At 42.4% G+C, this 11,253-nt stretch overlaps 1 protein-coding gene across 1 annotated transcript in view; it reads left to right on the forward strand.

Moving 5' to 3' along the window:
• Pygo1 (pygopus family PHD finger 1) overlaps positions 1-8,885 on the forward strand; it is a 32,565-nt gene extending 23,680 nt beyond the window's left edge. The window contains exons 2-3 of the mRNA XM_008847706.3: positions 4,376-4,461; positions 5,417-8,885. Of these exons, the coding sequence (XP_008845928.1) occupies positions 4,376-4,461; positions 5,417-6,541 (1,211 nt within the window). The 3' untranslated portion in view covers positions 6,542-8,885. The remainder of the gene's footprint in view (positions 1-4,375; positions 4,462-5,416) is intronic.
• Positions 8,886-11,253: the final 2,368 nt, after the last annotated feature.

The following is an 11,253-nucleotide window of genomic DNA, read 5'->3' on the forward strand; positions in this document are numbered from 1 at the left end:
TTTTCATGTTATTATTTTTTCTCTGTGATTTTGACATGTGAATTTCTTTTGTAGTTTCTGATTCTTGTGTGAGACCAAGCCTTCAAGTTTAGGTCTGTTCCTTTTTGTAAACTTTATGTGTCTTTGTGGTTTACTTTTTGGGCATGAAAACTGGTTTGTCTAAGCTTCCAGTTCTATCTTTTGAATTTATATTGGAATGGCCAGATTTCTTTTGTCTTCGGGAGTTCCCACAGAGGCCCAGGTCAGATGATCAGATGCTCTCAGGCTTTCTCCTAAGGTCTGGATCCCTCCAGGAAACATGTCCATGCTGACCTCAGGAATTTGGGGGTTGGACTGTTCTGGGAGCAGGGCCCAGGAAAGATGCTGGTCTCGGGCAGCTGGTGGCCGTGCCACCCAGAGATACAAAGGGAGATGGGGGTGGGAAGAGGCCCCAAGGGCTCCTGGAGACTGCAGGGAGAAACTGGGTTAGTCTGGATGCAAAGAATCAGGAAGCAGTGGTAGTTCCCCTGTGTCTGGGGTGGCAAGACGAGGAATAGGACAGTACCCAGGCTAGAAGGAGAGACAGGCGGGGTAGATGGGAGGGTGAATGAGGCTGGGGGAGAGGGCGCAATGGACTTATGCAGGAGCCAGAGGGTTGTGCAGCCTAGGGAAGCAGAGGGAGGTCAGGGCAGGCCCAGGCCCAAAGGGCTCCTTCCTGACCACAAAGGATCAGGAAGCAGTGGTGGTTACCCCGGTGTCTGGGGTGCCAAGACTTTGTCCAACTTTTATATCAAGGGTAATACTAGCCTAATGAAATGAGAGAGGAAGTATTCTCTCCGTTTGTTAAAATGGACTTCAGGATGATTTAACCTGAAGCCATGTATGCTATGTGTGCTCCCTGGCACTGAGCTATGCCCCCATCCTGATGTGGGCATTATTTTTGAGAGGCCAGATATGTTATAGTTTACACAATATAAAATTAAAACAAGCACTAAAGTAAAACATCCAGGGGCTGGTGAGATGGCTTAGCATGCTGATGACTTGAATCCAGTCCCAGGAACTCACATGGTGGAAGGAGAAAACCAGCTCCTGAAAGTTTCTGACTTTCATGCATGTAGTGTGGAATGCATGCTTGCGCACACGTGTGCGCGCGCACACACACCCACACCCACACCCACACACACATTAAACAGGCTGGAGAGATGACTACATTAAGAGCACTTCCTGCTCTTCCATAGGACCCAGGTTTACGTCCCAGCACCCACATGGTGCCTAATACCTGTTCTTATCCAGTTCCAAGGGGTCTGACACCCTCTTCAGGCAGTACACTCATACACATAAAATAAAAATATATAAATAAATAAATAAATAAATCTTTTTTAAAAACAAATTTTATGCCTCCTGATGGAGGAATAGATCATTGCCTATTTAGCAAATTTGTAAAAACGAGAAACTTGAATCTGACTAAGTACCTTGTCTGCCAACTTAGGAGAAATTAGGAACATGATCCATCCTAAAGTCTGATGCATCTTCTCTTCCAAGCAGGAAATCATTAATCATACCTTTAACTTGATGCGATTTAGTGTACTACATTTACTGATTCTCTGTGTGTGTATGATGTGGGCGTGTTTTTGCCATGGCAAAAATGTGGGAGGTCAGGGAACAACCTTCAGGCATCTTTCTTTCCTTCTACCCTGTAGGTTCTGGGGAGCTAACTTAGGTTGTCAGGCTTGGGGGCAAGTACCTTTACCTGCTGAGCCATCTTGCTGGCCCATTACTTAATTTATAATAATATAATTTTACAAAAGAGAATGGTTAAACAAGTGTTGAACTGAAGCTCCAGGTTTGGTAGCCATGGAGGCTGAGGATCATAAGTTCAAAGCCAGCCTGGGAGACCCTATATAAAATAATAATAATAATTAATGATAATAGAGTTTGAGAGATGACTCAATGATTAAGAGTGCATTTGTTCTTGCAGAAGACCCAGGTTTGAGTTCCAGAACCCACCCTGGGTGACTCATAACTGCTTGTAACTCCAGCTCTGGGGATCCAACACCCTTTTCTGGATTCTGTGGGTACCTACACTCACATTTGTACACACACACACACACACACACACACACACACACACAGAAATAAAATAAATCAGGGGCTGGAGAGATGGCTCAGTGATTAACAGCACGTACTGCTCTTCCAGAGCACCCAAGTTCAGTTCCCAGCACCCATATTGGGCAGCTCACAATTGCCTGTAACTCTACTTCTGGGCAGTCTGTTGATTTCTTCTACCCTCCACCTGCACTGTACACATGGCATGCACTCACAAGGTACACACATATACACATGAATAAAAATATAAGTTTAAAAGTACTAAAATAAAGTAAATAAAGTAAAGGTATTAAACTGAGAAAGCAAAAGTGAGGTATCATGGAGAACTAACTGAGAAGCACCTTCTACATGTAGGATTTGGTGAGCAAAGAGAAGTTGGGGTCATTGGAACCTAGAGGGTTGGAGGAAGGATGCTGTAGAGCTGTACCCCATAGACTTTGAGATTTGGATGCTGTGAGGCTAGGCTCATATGTTGAACTTTTGGTCCCCAGATGATGGTGCTGTTTTGGGAGGTTCTAGAAACTTTAGGAGGTGGATCTAATGGAAGGAAGTCAGTCCCTGAGGGTGTACCTTTGGAGGTTATATCTGATCCCCAGTCTCCTACTTGCCCTCTGCATGCTGTCCACCTTGAGATAGAAAACCTCCTCCACCTTACCTTACTGCTATGGTGTTCTGCATAAGCACATGGGCCAAGCAACCATGAGTGAACCCCCTGAAACTGAGCTCAAATGGTAAGTCCTGCATCTCTTAAATTATGTCAAGTGTTTTGTCACAGCAAGGATAAAAGTAATACAATAGGTTAAATATAGTAGATATTGGCCAATGAGATAGCTCAGTGGGTAAAGTGCTTGCTGTGCAAGCCTGATGGACCTGATTTTGATCCCAGGATTCCATGGTGGAAGGAGAAAAATAACTCCTACAAGTTGTCCTCTGACTTTCATAGTGTCCTGTGGCATTTGTACACACACACACACACACACACACACACACACACACACACAAATAGTAATAGATAAATATACTAGGTACTGTTAGTAGTGATGGGACAGAGACAGCATTCCACGCTCACCCTCCTCAGCCTGAGGAGTTCCTTTAATCTTTTAGGGACCTGGACTCATGCTAAACTGGGATTTATGATTTGAGGCCAAAAAGAATTTCAGGATTAACAAGTATGAAGAAGAGTTGGAGATTTTACTAAATATATTTCACTACTTTTATTTTATGTATATGAGTGTATTCCCTGCATGTATGTAAGTGCACGCATGTTGTGCAGTGCCCATGGAGGTCAGAAGAGGGCATTACATCCCCTGGAACTGGAGTTACTGGAGGTTATTAGCCACCCCATGGGTGCTGGGAATTGAACCTGGGTCCTCTACAGCTAATGCAGGGCTGAAGAATCGACTCGGCTCTTAAGAGTACTCACTGTTCTTCCAGAGAACATGAGTTCAGTTTCCAGCACCCACAATCAGTGACTCACAACCACTGTAACTCCAGCTCAGAGGGATCAGATGTCCTCTTCTGGCCTCTGTGGGCACTTATATACATATGGCCTATACTCATATACACACATACACGTAAATATAGATAAAATACATTTTTTAAAAGAGCAGCAAGTTCTCTTATCTTCTGAGCCATCTCTCCAGCCCTTAAAGATTTTGTTTTGTTTTGTTTTTCTATTATTGTTTGTGGACAGAGTCTCCCAGTAGCCCCAACTAGCCTAGAACTTGCTATGTAGACCAGGGTGGCCTTGATCTCACAGAGATCCATCTGCCTCTGCCTCCTGAGTGCTGAGACTAAAGGTGTGGACCACCATGCCAGGTTTACAATTAAGGGCCTTTGTGTGTATCATTTTGGTGGCTATCAAGTTACATCTCAAAAGGTTGCTATCCTTTTCCCTCTTTTTTTCTCCTTCTGTTGTTAAGTGAGATTCTAGTGTGACTCTGGAGGCCCCTTTGATAGAATCATGATCTGATAGAGTAAAACCAGGAGCTGCTAGGGTTTCACAAGCGATTTGGTGTATGCCCTTTCTCTGTAAATGGGGTTTCTGGTGAGATGCCTAGGAAACTACAAGTGTATAGCTGGGAATGGGGGAGACCTTAAGTAGTTTGTAGTTGTGCCGGGTTCTTGCTTCCTTGCTGGCAAAAGGCTTCAACAAGACTCCTGAGTGAAGGGCTCTGTTCCTTCTCATATTCCCACAATCCTCCCTGTCTTTCTATCCTGCCTCAATATTACTACGAGAGATCTAAAACAGTTTCATTTACAAATGGAAATATTAAGATTTTTTTTTTAGGTGGTGACAGTGGACTGGATGGTTTAGGAGGCCCAAACACGCAACTAGGAAGCCCAGATAAGAAAAAACGCAAGGCAAACACACAGGTGAATTGACATTTTTTAAAAAATTATTATTTTTATTTTATGTGTATATGCATGTTGCCTGCATGTATGAAAGTGCACCTGTGTCATGCAGCGCCCACAGAGGAGAGAAGAGGGCGTCGGATCCCCTGGAGTTACAGATGGTTGTCAGCCACCATTTGGGTACTGAGATTCATATCGGGGTCTTCTGTAAAGAAAGCCAGTACTCCTAACCACTGAGCCATATCTCAGCCCTTAGTAAATATTTCCATCTATTGGTATGAACAGGCTGATAAGTGAATTTTACATTTGGTAGTAGGCTTTGCTCCCTGTCTGCTGCAGAGCCCAAGAGGGGTACCTGCACTCATTGTGGTGGTTTAGTTTTGGTCTTTTTGAGACAGAGTCTCCCTGTAGCCCCAGTTGACCTGGAACTCAGTATGTTGACCAGACTGACCTTGGAGAGATCTGCCTGCCTCTGCCTCCTGAGTGCTGGGATTAAAGGCTTGTGCCACCATACCCAGCTACCTATTGTTCTATTTAAACGTCTAAAAATAATTTAAACCTGAAGTAATGTTTCATTATAGTAAGTCAGTATTGTGTGCATACCATGAAGCAAATAGTCTCTTTTGTTGTAAGTTGTGGTTGTAATAGTTATATATACAGGCCTTTATGGTTTTACTTGCTATTTTCAGTGTGCTTTATAGACAAACACACTACATGAAAATTACAACAGTGAGGAGAGTTAATGGAGTTGGAAGTAGTTTGACCGAGGAAAGCATGCCTTATTTCCTTTCCAAGTGAGACGCATACCTGTTTTGATCATTAAATATAAACAGCTGTAATTGAAAGAGCAAGTGAAGACACTAAATTTTCATGATGCTGTAAGAGATTTGACCAAAGCCAGGTTCTGTGTGTTATGACAGGGCATTTATCATGGCTTCTTTGATCAGACATGTTTTCCTTTACACTCTTTCTTCAGGGACCTTCCTTTCCTCCACTGTCTGAGTACGCTCCACCACCAAATCCAAACTCTGACCATCTAGTGGCTGCCAATCCGTTTGATGACAACTACAATACTGTCTCCTACAAACCACTGCCTTCATCCAATCCATATCTTAGTCCTGGCTATCCCGGCTTTGGAGGCTACAGCACGTTCAGAATGCCACCCCACGTTCCCCCAAGAATGTCTTCCCCCTACTGTGGTCCTTACTCACTCAGGAATCAGCCACACCCGTTTCCTCAAAATCCCTTGGGCATGGGTTTTAATCGACCTCATGCTTTTAACTTCGGGCCACACGACAGTTCGAGTTTTGGAAATCCATCTTACAATAATGTACTGGCTCAGAATGTCAACATGCCCAATCAACATTTTAGACAAAATCCTGTTGAAAATTTCAGTCAGATTCCTCCACAGAATGCTGGCCAAATACCTAACCCCGAATTGGCATCAAATTTTGTCCCTGGCAGTAATTCAAATTTTACCTCTCAATTAGAATCGAATCATTCTTTTATTCCACCCCAAAACACGTTTGGTCAAGCAAAAGCACCACCTCCCAAACAAGACTTCAGTCAAGGAGCCGCCAAAAACAGTCATCAGAACTCCTCAGCTCACCCACCTCACTTAAACATGGAGGACACAGTCAATCAGAGTAATATCGAATTGAAAAATGTCAACCGGAATAACACAGCCAATCAAGAGAACAGCCGTTCAGGTAGTGCTGAAGCACCGAACAACAGCCATGCCAACGGGACGCAGAATAAGCCCCGGCAGCCCCGGGGTGCAGCAGACATGTGCATCCCTGAGAAAAGCAGTAAGTCCTCACTGCACCCCAGCCGGCTCGGCCACTCATCTTCCGACCCCGTGTACCCGTGTGGGATTTGTACAAACGAAGTCAATGATGATCAGGATGCCATCCTGTGTGAGGCCTCTTGTCAGAAATGGTTTCATCGGATCTGCACAGGAATGACTGAAACAGCCTACGGCCTCCTGACCGCAGAAGCATCGGCAGTGTGGGGCTGCGACACGTGCATGGCTGACAAGGATGTTCAGCTAATGCGTACTAGAGAGACCTTTGGTCCACCCGCCGTGGGCAGTGACAGCTAGTATGACCAATGGCAGCACTGCATTCTTTCTCTATGTATCACAGTGGTCAGCTGCTGACACAGGAGTTTAATGTTTCACATTATTTTTTTAAATGCCCACAAAAGATATTACCTTTTAGTTCTTATTAACATTTCACTTCATTTTACTGTTTTCGTTCACTCTCTTAAATAAGAATAATGTGTGTGGGTGCTCTAGAGACATTATAAATAAATGTTTGCTGTTATTTATCATTAAAGCCTCTTGAAGCTTCAAGATAATATATGACAAAGGTAGGGGAGTTTTAACTTTTAGATGTTAGAATCATTGAAAAATGTATTCTTCAGTGCTGAACGTTGATCATACATTAAACTTTTAGTTCAATAAGTTTTTTAAGGATCCATTTACTGTTTTCCACATTCAATCTGTATAAATGTAATATGGGGAACACAAATGTTTTCACTGATTTTAATACATTTTTGATAGTAGATTTGACACCTGATTCCTTCTCTGCTATGGTCTTTGAAATTCGTGAATTTCATTTTTCAAATTAGTCTTTCCAGGTACCTACCTATATGGGTACAAGACAGATCATAGCGTACAGTCAGTTCTCAGTATTTGTTAATTAACTTGTAGATTGTGTCACATAAAATTGCTAATATTAGATCAGTTCAAAATTGACTGCGGTTAGTAAAGTTGGCATAAAGTATGTTTCCCGTTGTATCATTTAGAATTATGCTGGTATTATGCTCTCAATTTTTTTTGATTATTCTGATGTTTTGTTACTGTTAGAGATAAATAATAATATAGTATCTTCTAAAGGATGGAGAACACTTTCTTTAATGATTTTAAACTGGGACGCATTGCAAATGAGAAAGATAGACGTCAACATGGCCCTTCAGGGGGCTGCTATCCAAGAGCTCCTCAGTACGGCTTGAGAAATGTTGCTCTGGAGAGCCAAGTTTGCAGAATGAACCCATTCTAACTAAAGGCCAGTAAGAGCCGAGTCAGAGCTAACTTGAAGCTGTGCTTCAGGCTTCTGAGTTTCTGCTGTGACTGAGGACAGTGTGAAGTGGACCCGAGAGTACCCTCAATCTAGAGAGAACTGGCACAGTTGGAGGGATGTTCTTCAAAACCATACAAACTCACTTTAGAAGCAGACCATAACCTGTGGTCACACTGAACTCTGTGACAGTTGATAGCAACTTAGACAATGGTTGGAGATGGATGGAAGTCTCTAATAATGCTCTGCTGTTACTGTGACCTAAAAGCTCTGAATGCTGGGGCTAAAGAGATGACTCAGTGGTTAAGAGTGCTTGATGCTCTTGTAGAGGACCTGGGTTCAGTTCCCAGTACCCACATGGTGGCTCACAACTACCTGTAACTCCAGTTCCAGGGGATCCAATGCTCTCTTCTGGCCTTCATGGGCATTGCATGCATGAGGTGCATATACATAAATGTAGGCATTCATGCACATAAAATAAAAATATTTTAAAGAGCTCCAGATACTATGTAAATAGTATAATGATCTGCAAAGTTGAAGCCTGGGAGTCGGTGGGGGAGGTGTGTGGAAGTTGAAACAATCACGGCAGCAGCGTTTATCAAGAAATTGCATGTGAAGATTTTGGTTAACAATCACTCTCATGTGTTGATATGACAGGACTGTACCTCACATGTCTCAAAGCACCGAAGACTTGGGCTGTGAGTTTTGTCTCCCATCCTCATCCCTGACCATTATCCAATGAAGTGCCAGCTTTTTTAAAATTATTATTTTATCATTCAGAGCTTTTTCTATAAGAAACAGCATTCCCTAGAAACAGCAAAGGTTTTGAACAATTTATACAGTTGACAAGATGACGAATTTAGTGAAAATCAGATAGTTACTATGTTGTTTAGAAAACAGTAGCTCTGCCAGGTGTAGTGGCATACACCTTTAATCCTAGCACTCTGGAGGCAGAGGCAGGGGTCTCTCTGTAGTCCCAGCTGGCCTGGAACTCACTATGTAGACCAGGCTGGCCTGGAACTTACAGAGATCTACTTGCCTCTGCCTCCCGAGTGGTGGCATTAAAGGCATGTACCACCACACAGGGCCTGAGTGCTGACTTTTAACCTAGCATTAGGCCTGACTCTTATGACAGAGTGGAACAAGATGGCTGAGGGGAGCCTTCTGATATTCTCCGGAGCTGACACTTCACCATGGTAGTACTGTGTTGTGCTCATTGATAAAATGGTTTATGCCGTTTCGTAAGCTCCTTATCGCTTATGGTTTTAGTAGTTAGCTGTCTTTGTGAAAACTAAATAAACTTCTCTAAATCTAGTCTGGGGACATTTTGGCTCATAAGGTGGTCGAATTTTTAATTTCCAAGTTCTTGCCTTTTAAAAAACGTACAAATAGGTGAATAGTCAAGTGTTTTGTGTTTTCCAGACACCATACTTAAGTATGAATCTGTGAATATAAGAAAAATGCTGTGTGTGGTGAGGCACGCTTTTAATTCTAGCTCTTGGGAGGCAGAGGCAGGCAGATTTCTGTGAGTTTGAGGCCAGTCTGGTCTGTGCAGTGAGTTCCAGGCCAGTCAGAGCTACCTGTCTCAACTCAACGAAACAACAACAACAAAAATTACACAGATGCTTTGGGTGAGGAAAAGTGTTGAATTATGAGAGTAGCCAGAAAGTTTGTCTAATTTTACCCAAACATGTCTGTGATACAGACTGATTTTTTTGTTTGTTTGTTTAGGAAAAGTGATAACTCCCAACTTAAAAAAATAGATACCCCAAGGCAAAGAAACACAGGTAGAATTGTGTTTTGCCATGTAATCTTCCTTCTCCAAAAGACCTCATCTCACATGCACATCTGTGCACAAAGATACAGGCTATGTGGTACTGGTCTAGCCTGGCTAACTCTCAGCACCTTGGCTAACTCAGCAAGGCCAAGTTCTGATGTTTTAGAACATTGGTTCCTTTCTGAGAAGTTGTTCTGCTCATTCCCTGGAGGATTCCTGGTCTACGTGCTTGTAGGTGTTTCTGGACACACAAATGTTTGAAGCTATAAAAGAAAATCTGTAGTTCATCAGAGTGCTTAGCAGTATGCCGGTGTTTTCCTTTGGGGTGCACTGACCATTAGTATGTTGGCTTGTTCCCAAATTAGAAGGTTACATACAGGAGGCTCAAGATTTTCTTATATTAGTGTGCTTTTTTTTTTTTTGTAAGTAAACAATATAGCCAGTTTTTGCTGTTTTGTTTTTTTAGACTTCCAACTCTACCTAGTGACAGAAAAAAAGCACCTCATAATATTGTTAACTATGAAATCTGATGATTTTAAGCATACTAAAAAAAGGATCAAGCATCTTCATCTAATATTCTTTCAGCAAATTAGGGTGCTAGCACTTATGCAGTAAACTGATAGTATGTAATATGAAGTAGATACAGACACAGCAGTTTGTAAAGAGGGGTTCTAAAACATTTTGAATTTCTTTTTTTGCAGGGTAGAGGTTTTATACACATGAGCATTTGTGCTGTTTTAGATTTCAAATTTAAAACGTTTAAAATCAACCAAACTCCCAGAGTTCATTTGTAAATAATGTCTTAGAACTCAGTAGAAAAGGATTAGATTCTTAGGGAAGCCCATAAAGGCTTGTTTAAACTTTAATGTAGTTAACTGTCTTGATCATATTGAGCTCTCACTTTCTTTAGGGAACCAGTTGGTGTAAGAGAAAAAGCAGCAGCAGCCCTGCCTTTCTCCTTGGAGTGAACTGACCGTTAGTATGTTGGAGAAGGCTGAGCTATTCGCTGGATGGTCTCCTGGTTGCCCTCTTGCCATCTGCTCTATAAGCAGGTTTTCCATGCTCCCCCCACACACACCCCAGGATGCTCCATGTTTCAAAATTTCCCATATTTTCTCTGATCAGAACTTACTTCTTTGTGGACTGGGAATGTATAGCTCAGTTGGTAGAGTGCCTGCCTGATGCACGAAGCCGGGGTTCCATCCCCCACCCCCATAAAACTGGGCATGATGGTGCACATTTGAAATCCCAGCATTTGGGAGGTGGAGGCAGGAGGATCAGAAGTTCAATGTTGTCAGCTACATAGGAAGCTTGAGGCCAGCCTGCAACACATAAGACTGTGTCTCAAAAAAAAAAAAAAAAAAAAAAAAAAAAAAAAAACTGTATAAAAAAAAAAAAAAAAAAAAAAAAAAATCAGGTGTGATGGTACATACCTGTAGTCCCAAAGGCAAGCAGATCTATGAGTTCAAGGCCAGCCTGGTCTACATAGTGAGTTCCATGCCAGTTGAGGCTACAGGGAGACCCTGTTTCAAAAAGACCCCCCCCAAAAAAAACCCAAAAATCATTTCTCTGTGTTGACATTAAATTTTTTTTTTTCCCCAAAAGGATGATCAGAATCTTTAACATCTAACATCTAACACTTCAGGTAAATGTGGCTTTTCTCAGGCACCCTAGAGGCAGTGTTTTTAGCAGATTAGCAGTCCTGTCTTAAGCGTACCTCCTTTGGATTGCTTTGTCTTTTCACAGCTTCTTGTCCTACAGTTCTGAACTCTGAGGTTTCCTGCTCCCTTCCAAATTTCAGTAACTTCCCCCTTGTTTCTTTTCCATGGACTCAGTAGAGCACTATAAAATCATGTCTGCATTTACTAACTCCTGGCAGTTCTATGGTGGGGGTTTGGAGACACTGGCACAGAAGCCAGGAGAGCACTCATCTCCCAGGACAAATGGTCAAGGAAA

This window comes from Nannospalax galili, unplaced genomic scaffold (assembly GCF_000622305.1).
Source record: "Nannospalax galili isolate Female #2095 unplaced genomic scaffold, S.galili_v1.0 scaffold611, whole genome shotgun sequence".
NCBI lineage: Eukaryota > Metazoa > Chordata > Mammalia > Rodentia > Spalacidae > Nannospalax > Nannospalax galili.